Source organism: Paroedura picta, chromosome 3, assembly GCF_049243985.1.
Source record: "Paroedura picta isolate Pp20150507F chromosome 3, Ppicta_v3.0, whole genome shotgun sequence".
NCBI classification, from domain to species: Eukaryota; Metazoa; Chordata; class Lepidosauria; order Squamata; family Gekkonidae; genus Paroedura; species Paroedura picta.
In genome coordinates, this window is record NC_135371.1 from 37145829 (window position 1) to 37162690 (window position 16862).

The following is a 16862-nucleotide window of genomic DNA, read 5'->3' on the forward strand; positions in this document are numbered from 1 at the left end:
ACTCTGCTCTCCAGATTAGAGGCCCCTGCTCTTAACCACTATAGCTGGCTCAAATTATTATATACATGCACACTATGACATTTAAACATGTGCTAATGCCAAGGCAGGTTGATTATAAGACCTAAAAATGAACAAAGAATATAATTATTCAGTCATTTATATATGAAATACAATTTACCAATATAAAAAAAACTTTTTTTTTGCTTTTTAGGAATTAATTACTTACATTTAAAATATTCTGTGAAAAAATTATACAGAAGCTCTCAAGCCCAGGGCCCAATGAGACTTGATGGCATCCTCCTGGCTACCACAAGGACACCCTGACTGTTTTAAAGTGATTATAAAATGCTGTGAGGGCCCAATCCTGACTAAGCCCACAAGCTGTGCTCTCCCCATATGCATTTTCAAGTTCTGAAACAGTTGCACTTGATAAGAGGGGTGGGGGCACTCCTCAGCCTGCCATGCTGCCTGATAAGGACCTCTGGGCATTTTAAAATCACAGCCACAAGGATGCCTTGTCCCAGGATTCCTTTGCAATTCCAACCGGGGTGATCACTCTAGATTTTTACCAAATGCTTTTCTTTATTCCAAATATGAATCTGTCCTCAAAGTGATTTAAGAAACTTATCAATACATATAGATATTTCTAGGCAAATTCATAGTGCTCTTTAAACTGAATCACAAGATGAATTCAGATGTGGTTGTCTGGAGCTTGGCTGGTTCCAGGTTTTAGTGGGCCCTGGTCAACAAGTGTCTTCACAGCCCCCTCCCCTCCTCTTCCTACCACCAAGCTTCCCACAGTGGTGTCTCTCTCTCCAGCTCCCACCTACCAAAGTGCCCTTCCTCTTCCTACAAGCTCTCCCACACAACCTTTCTCTGGACAGGATGCAGCTGGGAAATGCCACTGCCGTTGCTGCCAAAAATGCCACTCTGCACATCCTTCCCAAGTGATGCTGGGCAGTGCATATGGCACTCTGGTGGTGGAGTGCCAAGCTGATGGGAAAATTGACAGGTGGCAGCGTAGGAACATGGGCAAGAGGTCAGTGGCAGTGGGCCCCACCAGAAGCCCTTGACCTAGCAGCTGTCCCACCTCGGGGGATGCTGATGCTGGCCCTGGTCTGGAGAAAAGAGTACTTGTGCAGGAAGAAATATGTTATTTGTGTTTTGCATACTTGCAAACAATTTCCAAGACAACAGCAGTTAAATGTAGAGAACAGTTGAGAGTCACCCACCACCTTCCATGGATCAAGCCATGCAGCCCCAATTAGCAAATGAAAATGTTTTCAGGAGAAATAAGGGACTGAATAATGCTAGCCCCATTCCAGCACAGCACCTGGGGACCCCTCCATAGATCATTGCATAAAAAGAAGAACTGGGAAGTATTTAAAATTCCAGCAACAACCTCAACAGGCTGAATATTAAACACGTGCCTCTGCTGACCTTTGTCATCTATATTTGGCAGGCCAATTTGCATGAGGTTAATCTAAATGCCTGGCCATCAGAGATTCTTTTACTTAAGTCTACTGGACTAGGCCCACACATTCTGCTGCAACTGGTTCTTACTTCCACACTGTTGTGAAAAGCAGTGGAGCTGTGAGCCCTGTAGTCATCTGGGATGCTTCTGCTGATGCAGCTGTACCACTCATCCCTTTCAGAGCATGAGCTGTGGAGAGAAATGCAGCAACCTGGTCAACACTTATTTATTTAATTTAAATATCTGCATCCTGCACTTTCTCCTTTCACTGAAGGCAGTGAACAGTTTGCAAGGATACCAGTGTAGCAGCCCATTAGTAAAATTAAGAACAGCGCACAAATTAGAAATGCATCCAAATTTGCCAAAACAATTGTCTTCCCACCAAAGGCCTTCTGAAAAACAAATTGTTTTACATGACTTCTCCAAATGCAACAAGTGTAGATGTCACCTGCAGCCATCCTGGTAGATAAGGTTGCTAACTCCAGATGGGAAATACCTGGAAATTTGGGGGGTGGAAGGTGGGGTCTGGGGAGGGGAGAGACTTCAATGGAGTATATTGTCATAGAGTCCACCTTCCAAAGTGGCCATTTTCTCCAGGTAAATTGATCTCTGTCAACTGGAGATCAGTTGTAATCCCAGGAGATCTCCAGCAACCAGCTGGAGTTTGGCGACCCTACTGGTAAGCCATACCATGCTGGATCAGACCAAGAATTTCTCTAGTTTAGCAGCTTGTCTCCAGTGGTAACCAGTCAGATGCCACAGAGAACAAACCAACAGACTAGCTCCCCAGCATGTGACAGTCAGAGGCCTTCTGCCTCTAGGCCTGGATATCTCATTGGCTAATTAGTGTTAGACCCATCCCCTTTCTAAACCCACCTAGAACGGATGTCATCATCATGGCTTGTAGCACTAAGATCTACAAGCCAACGTGGAGTGTATCCAATTAATTTCCTTTTGTTATATTCATTATTATGCAGATCCGTTCCCACTATTGTATTTTCTGTCATTTCCATTGGTTTTCAACAGGAAAGATTTCTGGCTTCTAACTTTATTTCAGTAAATAAGATATATTAGTGCTGATGGCCTTTCTATTGCAAACCTTTCATCCTGCCCTGTAGAAGGATACCAAACAAGACCTGTGAGAATAGTTTTTGTTTTGTGGGAGAAAAGCTAAGAGCTGATCAGTGATCCTTGGCTGATGTTGAATTCCCACATGCCTGCCAGTGAGCACTTCCCTGTGAAAAACACCAGCTACTATAAAAGTCAATGGCCCTGCTGTGGAAAAGAGGGCCCAGGACAGGTGCTTAATAAGGCAAGATGTTGTAGATCACCTTATGGCTTGGACTTGCAGACTTATTTACTCTCCATGCTAGTAAAAACTAACTCCATTTTCTGCCCTCTACTCCCTGTTGGCAAGATAGTTATACCCCTGAGATTAGAGTTATCAACATTCTTTTTCTGGCAGGACTCCTATATCTTTATTAGTCCAAATCACAGGTTAACTGGCAAAACCTTTTCCTACCACCATCACAACACTCTGGGAGCCAAGTCAGAAAAATAGTTGGCAGTGAACTTTACATGCTAAGGCAAGACTTAACAGAGTTTGTGAATGTATTCACAAATGTTGATGATTTTGAACTTATTTACTATGTCTGCTTAGTAAAGGGCTGAATCCCACCAAGTTTTCAACTGGTGAAAAAAGAAAGGTGGAGTACCTTTTGACTACCAAAAGGGCGCTGCCAGGAATCATGGGACCTTTATGAACAAATGCCATGAGGGACAAGAGCTGTAGTATGAAGGGTAATTGAGTGAGAGCAGAAAGAAAGGAAGGGAAGGGAAGGGGAGGGGAGGGGAGGGGGAGGGGAGGGGAAGGGAAGGGAAGGCAGGAAGGCAGGAAGGAAGGGAGGGAGGGGGAGAGAGAGAGAGAGAGAGAGAGAGAGAGAGAAGCCAGACTGGATTCAACCAAAAGTTGCCATTTGTGTTATCAAAGGAACACAAGGCAACAGGAAAGAAGAATCTAAAAGAAATGCAGGCAAAAGTGGAAGACTTGTGGAACTGCATATGGATAGTCAGGAGTATCAGCTGAAGTGCTTGTTCAAAAATCACACACTAACAGCAAACAATAAGGGATCAATATCTTGTTTTTTTCCATTGTATCTATGACTTTCTTGTGATGAATGTGTGACTGTTCAGATGATAGTCATATATGTGGCACAGTGTAGACCCATTCCTATGACCAGAGAGCTAATAGATAAGCAAAAAAAAAAAACTTTGTTTGACTGTTACAAAGTTCAAATTATTCCATATATTGGGATGGCATGATTGCTGGCTGGGCTCGTAGTAACTGTAGGCCATGGACATCTGGAGAGTCACAGTTTGGCCACCCCTGCCATATATATTAGTTTGAATAAGAGGGAGGAAAGAATATGAAAACCAACAATGCATTTTCAAAGTAGGTTTAGCAAGGATAGCCAATCAGGGATCACATGTTGATAAAAGCAAACCCTTTTCACTGGCTTCAGATGGATTACAGATTATGCTTTTAATGTGTAGATATAAAACATTTTTGGTTTGTTAATTGGCACTAATCTCTTTAGGGTTGCCAATTTCCAGGGTGTGGCAGGAGATCTCCTGGATTTACAACCGATCTCCAGGTGACACAGATCAGTTTACCTGGAGAAAATGGCTACTTTGAAAGATGGAATCCATGGTTTTATACCCCGCTCCCTCCCCTCCGCAAACCTTGCCCTTCTCCGGCTCCCCCCCAAAAAAATTTCCACATACTTCCCAACTTCCAGTAGGCAATTCTATATTTATTCCATATAAATAACTCATTACAAAGTTTGAAGAAAGTTATACAACTTCTAGGACAGAGAGAGAGCAACTCTGGACATACAGGTTTCCAATGCCTGAATTGCATGTCACATATCACACACTTAGGTGTGCCAATGTTCTCTTAATCATTCATTGAGGCAGGTTCTTTGTTTTTATTTTGTAGTTAGCCTAACTGAAACCACAAATGCTACTATACCAGACAACAGGGAAGGGGGACATCAGCTTAGTATGGAACAGGCCAGGAAAGGGATACATGTGTTAATTGTATACTCCCTGTTTTCTGTAAACCGCCCTGAGCCCTCGGGGAGGGCAGTATATAAATAAACAAATGAATGAACGAATGAACAAACAAACAAACAAACTGCAGACTTTCTGCAACCTTGATATTTTTACCAATTGAATAACTTCTTGCTAAATTATCCTGTTGTAGAGGGGAGGTGGCCATTGTTCATCTGCTGTAGCCAAAACAAGTAAGAAATTTGTGGCATCCTAAAGACTAACAAATCTATTGTGTGGCATCAGCTTTCATAAACTGGCATCTGCCTTGTCAAATGCATGCCAGGTGCATCTGACAAAATAGCTCTGGCTCACAAAAGTGTATGCGGCAATAAATGTGTTAGTCTTTAGATTGCCAAGGTTCTTTGTTATTTAGCCTCAGCGCAACAATGCTCATTCTGCATAAAAGCTAACCTGCTGCCAACCAGCTAAGTAACAATGATGAAAGGGTGAACAATTACTAAATACACAACCATCTCTTCTTACAGATAGCTTTCCCATAACCTGGAGTGATCCAATTCTTTAAAAGTTGTTCCTAATGGGTTTAATTTGTACATCCCTACTATCTTTCCATTAAAAATATTCCAGTCAATGACTTTTGTCAGGTTCACTTGAAGCATTTAATTGCAAAGTTTGCTCCTTACCAATTTCTGCTCTACAAGAATTCCCTAGAGTGCCGGTTACTTTAATAACATTACCAAGCACCGCTACAGCCTGCTAGAATGTAATTTCTCTATGTCACCATGAAAACAAAGAAAGGGCACAATGGGAAGCAGATAATCCAAAAAGAGCAGTCATGCATACCAAACAATAATTCAGGATACAGAGCAGGTATAACTATGCACTGTGGCCAAAACCCAGTGCTGCCACTGAGGTCTGTCCTGTATTAAGGTCTCCCTATTCTTAGTTCTACAGTACACTTTACTCATGGTTGTGAAGTCATTATATTATTCATTTCCTCATCAACCAATGAAGAGCAATGATAATGCAACAACATAATGAGAGGATCAATGGTTCCATGCCTTACTGGGGGAAATAATATATTTTGGTGGTCCTTATATATTATAGTATCAACATTCATCTTGGACCATGTTTAAGTACAATAGTTCAACTGCAGGAAATGTGACTTGTCTAAATTAAGCAGCAGGATCAGGACCAGTTTATGCTATAAAGCAGAACTCTGTTTATGGCAGGATTACACTATAGTAGATGATCATTCGTAGAGGTCCAACATACCACAACAGGAGCAATGGAATGTATTGTTTCAAAAGATTTTTCACTCATAGCTTTGGCACTCCTACATTACATACCAACAAAGAGAACTATAAGAATACTTCTTGATACACATGGCTACGATATTGTGTGGACAGGGCTTATCATGCATTTTTCCAGTTTTTGTATGCACAAATGCATATCAGTGAAATATATAAATAAATCTGTGCCTCCTATCACATATACTGAAATAGGAAAATATGTACATTGACCAGTTCATACAAAATGGCTGCAATGCATCTCCTGAGAATTGCATAGTGTGCTCTCCTGATACACAAGGTAGGAATGCCAAAGCTGTAATGACTAAAAAGGGCTACTAAGTTATCGGTGCTGCATACATTGAACATGAGTCAGCAGTGTGACTCAGTAGCTAAAAAGGCAAATGGGATTTTTGACTGTATCAACCAGAGTATCATGTCCAGATCACAGGAGGTGATGGTACCGCTTTACTCTGCTCTGGTTTGGCCTCACTTGGAGTACTGTGTTCAGTTTTGGGCACCCCAGTTGAAGAGGGATGTTGACAAACTAGAACGTGTCCAGAGAAGGGCAACAAAGATGGTGAGGGGTTTGGAGACCAAGAAAGGTTGGGGGAGCTTGGTCTGTTTAGTCTAGAGACGAGATGACTGAGACGGGATCTGATAACCATCTTCAAGTTTTTAAAAGGGTGCCATATGGAGGATGGAGCAGAATTGTTCTCTCTTGCCCCAGAGGGTCAGATCAGAATGAATGGGATGAAATTAATTCAAAAGAAATTCCATCTAAACATCCGGAAGAAGTTCCTGACAGTTAGAGCGGTTTCTCAGTGGAACAGGCTTCCTCAGGAGGTGGTGGGTTCTCCATCTTTGGAAATTTTTAAACAGAGGCTAGATAGCCATCTGACAGAGAGGCTGATTCTGTGAAGGCAAAGGGGTGGCAGGTTACAGTAGATGAGCGATAGGGATGTGAGTGTCCTGGGGGTTGGACTAGATGACCCATGAGATCCCTTCCAATTCAATTATTCTATTATTCTATTCTATGATGCTTAAAACATTGTGGAGAGCTTTCCCAAGTACTCTCCTGATCCCACTTATGACACACAAAAGTGGTTGGCAATAAAGTTGTGGGAGAGAATTGTTTCCCCTACCTCTTTCCTGCTATTTCCTTATTTGGGAGGCAACAAGACACTGGAGAGGCCAGTAGTAACAAAAGCTGGTGTGGGTTTGCTGACTTTACTTTTTAGGTCAGAGACCACCACAATGCTAGACTCAGTGGATGAAAACTGGAATCCACATCTATTCCTCAGATTTCACAGTTGGTTGGGGGTGAAAAACAGAAAGAGGCAGCAAGTTCCTTCTTTCTGGCCCTGAACCACCTGTAAGGCCTCATGAGGGGCTGAAGTGTTGTAGGCTATTTGTTTCCCAGCAGCAGCCCAAATTTCCATCTTAAGTCAGCTTGGGGTGCATGTATGCATAAATCTTGGCCTATAGTAGCCCTGAAGGTTTTATGAGCAATGAAGTAGGGTTACCAATAAGCCTGGTAGAAAATGTCCTGTCCTCTAAAAGGACCAATGTGTGGAAATGGGCAGCTGAAGCTCTAAATGGCGTGGAAATAAATACGATCACCTGGTTAATAACATCCCATTAAGCCTCTATTAAAGTGACAGGACACGTCCTACCCCAGTAACCCTATGCTAGATTGTCATTTCATCCTCCAAACATTTTTACAAAAAACCGTTAGTGTGTCTATCATGGTAATTACTTGTCCGGTTTTATTCCTCCTTTAATCTTATGCTAACAATTAGTTTACAAATAAATATACAATTCTCCTGCCAATTACTGGCCAATTCTGCTAGCTAATGCAATGATCAGTGATGAGCAGAGGAAGTTAGAATCACAGAGTTGGAAGGTGTCATATAGGCCATCTAATCCAATCCCCTGCTCAATGCAGCATCATCCTAAAGCAGTGGTTCTCAACCTAGGGGTTGCAACCTCATTTGGGGTCACCTGGTTGGTTGTTGTGGCGGCAGCAGCCGGGGGCGGCCGCAAGCGGTGGCAACCAGCAGCAGTGGGGCAGCGGTGGCAGGGCAGTGGTGGCAGGGGGCAGCGGGCGGCAGCAGGCAGCAGTGGTGGGTAGTGGCAGACGGGCAGCGGCAGCAAAGCCATTGCAATTGCCGCCTCCACACTGCCTGACCAATGTGCGCACGCCAAAGACGACCCCGTCGCCGCAGTTGGGGTCGTGGCATCGGAGTGGTTGAGAACCGCTGTCCTAAACCATCCTTTATAAGTATCTGCCTAGTTGCTGCTTGAAGATTACCACTGAGGGGGAACTCACTACCTCCTTAGGCAGCCGATTCCACTGCTGAACTTCTCTTACTGTTAATTTTTTCCACTTTATCCAGCTGATACCATTTTAGACATTGTTTAAAGCCATTTCTGTAGGACCTATCATCTGTTGCCAGCAGGAACCACTCCCTACCCTCCTCCATTGACAACCTTTCAAATACTTAGAGAGCAATCATGTCCCCTCTCAGTCTCCTCTTCTCCAGACTGAACATTCCCAGGTCCCTCAGCCTATCCTTGTATAGCTTGGTCCCTGGGTCCTGGATCATCCTTGTTGTTCTCCTTTGAATGCTGTCAATTTTTTCTATGTCCTTTTAAAAGTGATGCCTCCAGAACTGCACACAGTACTCCAGATGGGGTCTGACCAATGCAGTATATAGCGGGACTATGACATCTTGTAATTTTGATGTAATGCCTCTGTTGACATAGCCCAGTACTGAGCCCTGTGGCACCTTGCTGCTCACCTCCCTACAATCTGATGAAATACCACTGACAACCACTCTTTGAGTATGGTTTTCTAGCCAGTTCCCCAACCACCTAACCATCTGAAAATACAGTCTACAGTCCTCCGGTTTACCCATCAAAACACCATGGGGAACCTTGTCAAAAGCCTCATTAATGTGATTTCTCCCAGAACCCAAGCTTTTCTTCATTGAGCCTAGCTTAGTAACATCAGCAATATCAAATGCAACAACAGTAACATAAAATTGGAGCACCACAATTTTTAGAAAACACAGATGAAAGCTTCATTAACTGTGGGAGGACACCACATTATCCTCGAGGGATATAAAACCTTTTTAAAAATCCATTTGCCTTCAGATGCCAAAGCAGAGTCTGTATAACAGGAACATTAAGAAAATTCTTTGGATACAGAGATCCATATCTTCATACTAAGAATAACATTTGTAATCTTCCTTCTATCATTCACATGCTATAAAATACCTTTAAATAGGTAAAGGTAAAGGTATCCCCTGTGCAAGCACCGAGTCATGTCTGACCCTTGGGGTGACGCCCTCTAGCGTTTTCATGGCAGACTCAATACGGGGTGGTTTGCCAGTGCCTTCCCCAGTCATGACCGTTTACCCCCCAGCAAGCTGGGGTACCCCCAGCAAGCTGGGTACCTTTAAATACAGGGTGCCAAACTAGCCAATTCCTTTTTATTAGATTTTCAGTCACCTCAAAACATAACACATGAAGTTATAAGAAGTAAAGTGGGCAAAACGTGTCAGGGAAAAGTGAGAACAGATCACAGGAATGTCTGTTTAGCTATTAGAAACAGATTTTCCACTCTTCCCTCTCTTTTAAAAATCTTCTCAAATACTCAATCGAATCCTTTGCTCACTGTAATTATTGAGGTAGTTGTCGTTTCTGAGCCTTACATTTAAAACAAATGTCTTCTTTAAAGCCATTCAGCCATTATCTGTCACAACACCATGGATATAAAATGAAGTTTAAAGACGGCGTGGCACCAATTGGGCCTTGAAGAGTTGTTGCACTAGTCCAGAGATTCAGGCTAAAAAAAATAAATAATGGTCGTATGATGCTGCTTACCTTGCAGATAGGGTTAGGCAATTTTCACCATATTCAATCTTCAGGACATTCTGGGCTTTCTCTGTCACTACCCGGCTGACCTAAAAAGAAATGGCATTTGTGTGAAGGAAAGCAGTCAGCTAAACCATCAGTGAATTCCTGAGTCTGGAAAGACTTTTACCCATTCCTTTCATGCTCCTGCAACACTTCTGCAGTTGTTCCCATATCATACCTGAGGGGTAGTTAAACTGCGGCCCTCCAGATGTCCATGGACTGCAATTCCCAGGAGCCCCTGCCAGCAAATGCTGGCAGGGGCTCCTGGGAATTGTAGTCCAAGGACATCCGGAGGGCCGCAGTTTGACTACCCCTGCCTGAGGCGGTATCTGAACTTCTACCCCCACGCGTGGGGTTTCTTGTGCATGCTCTTAAGAGAATAAGAGGTAGTAGATGTGACTTATGTGCTAAGTAACCAAACAAATAATTGTTTATCTAGTGTCTTTTTATCCGGACCTAATCCTAAGAATCCCATCGTGGCATGTATAATTATTTTCTCCTCAACTTTATTCCCTCCACAACCTTGTGAAGGTTAGGTTGAAAGAGCGTGCCTGCCCCAAGGTCACCGTGGAATCTAGGAGGATAACCATGTTTATTTGTCACAGTAAATCCAACTATGAATTCTATCACATTATTAATGGCATACATTCATTGTATCCTAAGATTTTTCAAGATGAACAATAAACCTTTAAAAACTTTTCACACAAGACTCTTTTTTGGGGTCTAGATACTAATCTGCTTAATCATCACAAATCCTATAGCGAGGACTTCTGGGAGCATGGCAACATGATAAGCAACACTTTCAAAGACTCCAGTCCTTTCTTGCTATGGGGTGAACAACACCAAGAAAGGAAGGAATTTACTTCTGTATCCTAAGTTCTGCCATGAGAGAGGCCCAACTGACAGGTGAATCCATGGGTTTCCACCTGGGTTCCAGAAATATAATGGACAGTTGAGACAAGGAGGCCTTTTTGCCAATCAGGTATGCCGATCCCAGCCTATCTTTTTCTTTTATATTCCTGTTTTCTAAACAAAACTGGATTCTGTAATCTTTGAAATATTTTGGGCTTCCATAACTGTGATATGTGGATATTTTTGGATTTCCGTAACTGCGAACGTAATTGAAAAGACTGACAGTCTTTCCAGCAAAGTTTGAAGTCTGCTTCTAATATATAGTGGTAAGAGGGAACCTCTTCAAAAATGTATGGTTTTGGGAGTAAAGCTTCTGATAAACTTTGACCTTCTATTACAGAGTTACAGCAAAAGGTTTATGTAACCAGTTTCACAGAACTTTTTTTTTTTTTGGCAGAATAGGACTCAGCTGTGTCCAAGAAAATCTCAGCTTCAATTATAGGGCAAAAATACTAAGTAAAACATTTAAAAAATATTATTTACTTTGTGGAATATATAATTGGTTATTCTCATTTTTACTTTTATTCTTATCTTTTTTTCTTTCATGAAAGATATTTGTTTGAAGCATTCAGTGTTTCAGGTATGATGTGATGTTGCAGGGATTAATAAAATTCTGTTTTGCCAGAAAGTTGGCTCATCAGAAACTCAAGATTTATTTCTTTTCCTCTGCTACATATTTTCCTATTTGGACATGTGAACTTTCTCAGAATGAAAAACAACATGAAAAAAACAGAGCCCCTCCCCCGAAGATTGTAGAGACGAATCAGCGTATCAAAAAACAAAGCTAAGAAACTGCTTTCCCCCCTCTCTATTTCCTTCTTGCTCCATTCCTTTCCTTGGTACCCTCCCCTCCTTTCATCCATCACTTCTCTCCCCACTTAAGTATATTATAATTTTAATGGGGGAGGGTATTATTCTGTTGGTGATTAATGCCTGTGAATTAATTATTATAATGATTAGTACATCAGCTACCTTTTCCATCTGACTGCAGATGGGTTTTCAGGTGGGGAGGCCGGGATCCCCAGATGTTATTTCCTGGCCTCAACCATAGGCCTGGCAAAACAGCTCGGTTTCAGAGGCCCTGATCTCTTCAGGCAGAGTGTTTCAGCATGCTACTGCCAGGGCCGAAAAGGCCCTGGTTGAGACCTGTTTTATCTCCTTGGGGCTGGGGACCCCAAACAGATTTTGGCTGTTTGAACTTAATGCCCTTTAGGGGGGTATAGGGGGAAAGGTGGTCCTGAACCATATCGGGCTTTGAACATGAGAGTCAAAATCTTGAACCTGACTCAGTCTCCAATTTGGAGCCAATGCAGGTGGGAGAGCACAAGTGTAATATTTGCTCTCCATGAGGTTCTTGTAAGAACCCAAGCTGTTGCATTTTGGTTAGGGTTTCTGGAGCAGTTTCAAGGGCAGCCCTATGACCCATTATGCACGGGGGTTTTAGCGCATATTCGGGGTGGAATGGCGGCGACTAAAATCACGGATAACGCACGGAGCCGGCTGCAGCTTTGGTGCATGCCGCCGAAAAAGCCGCGTCAGTGAAACGCGGAAGAAAGCGCAGCCGGTTGAGCAAGTTTCAGAAGTCTAGGCTGGAGGTGACCATTACACAGATCACAGTGGCTGTCAGATGTCGGCAGGCAGAATGCAAGTGTCATTTCTGCTTGACTGGGCCTCCACAAGATGTGCAGAACGAGTGCAGATCAGGTATTGTGCTTCTATCAGCCACAGTGATTCTCACTGTAGCTACTGAGAGCTGTCTGAAAGGCTTAGGCTAGACTAACCTTCCAGACAGCTCTCAGTAGCTATAATAAGAGGCACTGAGGATTCTGACTGATTTTAATTTACATTATAAAGTAATAATTTGCATTATTCATGACCAGTCTATTTGCTTGCAGCCTTCTTAGGACTTCATGAATATGCTTGCTCAGTGCTTCTTATCTGTACTGCTACATATATAGTTTTGACTCTTTGAGGCCTGGAATTAAACAATGGACAGTAGTAAGGCAACACATGGCTATACTAGATATCCAGCCAGCTGTAAGCCAGCTTGGTGTAGTGGTTAAGAGTGGCATCTTCTAATCTGGAGAACCAAGTTTGACTCTCTGCTCCTCCACATGCAGCTAGCCGGGTGACCCTGGGCCAGTCACTGTTCTCTCAGAGCACTCTCAGCTCCACCTACCTTACAGGGTGTGGGTAGAGGAAGGGAAGGTGATTGTAAGCTGCTTTGAGACTCCATGTAATAAAAGGCAGCTACAAAGAACTCAGCTCTTCTTCTCCTCTGTATTTAATTTTGAACAAAATAAAGAGTTCAGCATTACCCGCATGCCAGACACAATCAAGGTGTTCTTCAGCCGATACTTGCCATCCTTCTGGGGGTACGTATACAGCAGAACATCATTCATCTGTACAAAGAGAAAGACAAGATCAATTATTTGCAATATGCCTTACAAGTCTGAATGGTGTTCTAGTTTCAGTACAAGGTGCAACCTAATAAGATGGCTGGGCTGTTACTAAAGAACGACTTGCCCTCCAAATTTCAGGTCAAGACTTAAGCTTTTCTAAAAAGTTAAGAATGTGAGTTGGCAAATCTGTTCAGAGCCTGACATACCGTTGGGTTGTTGCATGATAGCTTCAGAAACTTGAGGAATGTAAATACTCCCTGGGCTCCCCAGGCTGAGGGGCATCAGCATTGAACCACGAGGAAACGGGAGGCATAAATGTTTTAATAAAACAATAAACATAAAGATATTGGCTCATGCTATAGAATGTTTGCATCCTGTAATGCAGTGGTCCCCAACCTTTTTATCACCGGGGTCCGGTCAACACTTGACAATTTTACTGATGCCCGGGGGGGGTCGTCTTTTGCTGAGGGACGTCGCTGCTGCCTGAGCCCCTGCTCTACTTGCTTTCCCACAAGAGCCCCTGTTTTCCCGCTGCCCGCTGAGGGGTGCTGCCAGTAGCAACTGCGCAGTGCCATGCCAAAGGGGAGCTCCAGCCATGGCAGCCGCTGGAGAGCACCAAAGGTGAACTGGTGGCAGAGTGGCAGGGCAGCCTCCAAGGCAGCAGCCAGGAAGGAGGAGGAAGAGGAGTCGCGGCCTGGTACCGACTGATCAATGGACTGATACTGGTCCCCGGACCGGGGGTTGGGAACCACTGCTGTAATGCATCGTGTTCAAATTTATGCTTTGCTTCAGTTTTGTTTTTAGGTTTAAGGTTGATTCTACAACCCTAATGCTATTGTACTGCTTACTAGATACCTGCACCCTATCAATTGAATTACTCACTCTGTGTATTCTGCCTTGAATCCAAGTGAGAAAGATGGACTCTGAATGACATAAGTATTTAACATTTCACCTGTGATCTTATGGAGCTTACACAGTCAAACCGGAGGCCTGTTTCTTTACCTAGTGCAATATCACAAAATACAGTTATGAAATAAACAATAATATACAAAGAAAACTGTGCCTGGCTGAATTTATCAATAAAGAGGCAAAACTTCTAGCTACACAAATTTTGCGCCACAGAAACCCTAGTTCCATGAGAACATTGTCATGAAACCTGTGAAGGAACTCGAAGTATTGATGCTGTGAGCAGTTATTACTTATAGGGTTTCTGAAGCCCAAAGATACACTTTATATGTGTTAGAGTGAAAAGTGATACATATAGGGCTCCCATGGCCTGTAGATACACCCATATGCTTTTGTGTGAACATAACTGAGGAAGCTGAATCCACACTGAAACATTTTGTGTTTACTTAAAGCCAAATAAAAACAAATGAACAAAAAAGGCTGCAGCTAGAAGTTTTGCTTCTTTATTGATAAATCCAGCCAGGCACAGGTTTTCTTTGCATATTATTGTTTACTTAGTGCACCGGCATTCATAGTCATTAATGAGTTTGTCATAATTAAAAGTACTACTATTGAACTTTATCATAGATTTATTATGTTAACGTTCCATGTCAAGTACACTATAGTTGCACTTCTAAGAACACTTTCCTGGGAGTAAGCCCCCACTGAATAAATGACTTACTTCTGAGAGGAGCTGTTTACAATCGTCATCCGTGTTATCTACTGTCAGCACGTTTGAGGGTAGGGAAGCCAGTCTCCCTGCCTCAAATGTTTGTGACATTTTGAGAATTTTCTCAGTCGGCTGCCCCCCCCCCTCCTGAGTGCTAACACAGCACTGCAGTGTCTAATCAATCCTAATTAAAACAAGGATATATTTTGTCTTTCATTTCGTTCCTGGGGAATACTGAGCAGCAACACCTTAATTAAAACAGCTGTTGAGCACAGGCTTGCCAACTGGCCAGGAGAAAAATGTCCTGTCCCTTTAACAGGGACTTAATATGCAGAAATGGTCCACTGAAACTTTCCATGGCATAGAACTAAATCACAACATAATTGCTGCAGATTAAACTGATATTTTAAGGGACCACTAGGGGGACCGTTTAAAAATGGTCAGTTCTAGTGGTGCAAGAAGTAGTATGTGGAATATTCCAATTTTCCTTAACAGCAATCAAAGAATGGAATTTGGAATTATCTGAGGGACATAGGAAGAGTTTTTTTTAAAAAAAACATAAAACTTTTAGATAAAAACTTGTACTTGTTGCCATTTGTCCGATTAGAAATTAACTTCTCCATGCTGCTATAGTAGAAAAAGACCTTTCCCTCATGTGAATGTGAATGTTCAAAAATGTTTTATGTAAACCACCCAGAGCCGTAGGGAAGGGCAGTATAAAAATATAAATAAATAAATAAAATAAATAAATAAAAAGAAGGGCTGTTTGGGGGTTAATGTATATCAGGAAAACCTCATGGGGTGCCAAAACTGTTAAGCCCCTTACAAGCTTTAGCTCCAGTCCCCCCCCTCCCAGATTAAATCAGTACCTCACAAAATCTGATCATGGTTTGCCCACTTAACATGTGGTGTGGCTTTGAGATCTCCAGAACTGCCTTAGAGATGTCTTTTTCTTTTTTCCACCACCAAATGGCTGCTTCTAAGTAATAAAATCTCACTGCTCTTGACACATTCTTGGCAGACCATTACTTATCATTCTAATTCTTTTTGTGAATCTTTTTGCATATTATTATCAGCAGTGGGGGGTGCTCATTTTCTGGGCACCATAGCTCCCCACTTAATTTGTTAGGAATTCACTCCTGAATGCTGGCAATTCTGAGCAGCAGTGCTGCCAGCTTCTCAGGGAGATTTTCCAGCTCTGCAACCTGCAGATTAGTCCTTTAAATGAGAATGCTTGGAAACATAAAAAGCATGCAGTCTTAATACATTTGTGAACACGGTAGTACAGAGCTGGAGATTATTTTAATCTTTCCTTCCTTAAATCTTGGGTTGGGAAACATCTGGAGCTTTTTTTGGGGGGTGGGGGTGGAACCTGAGAATGGAAGAGTTTGGGAAGGGACTTCAGTGGGGTCTAATGCCATAGAGTCCACCTTTCAAAACAGACATTTTCTGCAGGGGAACTGATCCCCGTCACCTAGAGATCCGCTGTAATCCTAGGAAATCTCCAGTCACCACCTGGAGGTTGGTATCACTTCTTAAGTCACTGTGCATTTTGTAAGAGACCCTGTTGCTAGCCAACTCCCCTCCCCAATTATGCCACATCACTCACTTATTACTATAGCACAAAGATTATACTGGCACAAAAAAATTGGGGGGGGGCTCTCCTTTCAAAGAACTAATATCTCTAGCTTCGGCAGTACAGCAAGGTGACAAATGGCATGCCCAGAAAGTTTTGTATCATTTACTTATTGCTTCATAAATTACCAGCTCTGCGAACATAAATCTAATCATAGCAGTAACCCTCCTGCATTGTCTGGATCTCATTATAAATCTTGGAACTTGGGGATTGGAAAAAATCTCAGCAAATTAGAAAAACAAAAAAGTATTCCATCGAAATGAACTTTGCTTGGATGTGGTTTTTTAAAAAGATTTTAAAAGTAAAGAAATATGGGTGTGTAAAAACTAATGCCACAAGAAGATCATAATTTTCATTACAAAATCCTGAAACGTTTCTTGGTTCATGCAGATAGTAATTTCACCTCTAAAGCAAGATGCTTGTGTTGCAGAAAATATGTAAAAGAATGGGGTCGAAGCACCTCTTGAATATTTAGTTCAGTTATTAGAGAGGTTCTTTCTTTCTTTGCGTCTCAATGTAGCCACGTAGTTTAGGGTCA

At 42.4% G+C, this 16862-nt stretch overlaps 1 protein-coding gene and 1 long non-coding RNA gene across 5 annotated transcripts in view; one reads left to right on the plus strand and one right to left on the minus strand.

Moving 5' to 3' along the window:
* The window catches only part of LOC143831836 (uncharacterized), a 56508-nt gene that overhangs the window by 20812 nt on the left and 18834 nt on the right, over nt 1-16862 (plus strand). The gene's annotated exons all lie outside the window — the stretch shown is intronic.
* The window catches only part of FGD5 (FYVE, RhoGEF and PH domain containing 5), a 199498-nt gene that overhangs the window by 12950 nt on the left and 169686 nt on the right, over nt 1-16862 (minus strand). For all 3 annotated transcript variants that reach the window (XM_077325309.1, XM_077325310.1, XM_077325308.1), the window contains exons 13-15: nt 12990-13073; nt 9727-9806; nt 1564-1663 (exon numbers count right to left, since the gene is read on the minus strand). In XM_077325309.1, the coding sequence (XP_077181424.1) occupies nt 1564-1663; nt 9727-9806; nt 12990-13073 (264 nt within the window). The remainder of the gene's footprint in view (nt 1-1563; nt 1664-9726; nt 9807-12989; nt 13074-16862) is intronic.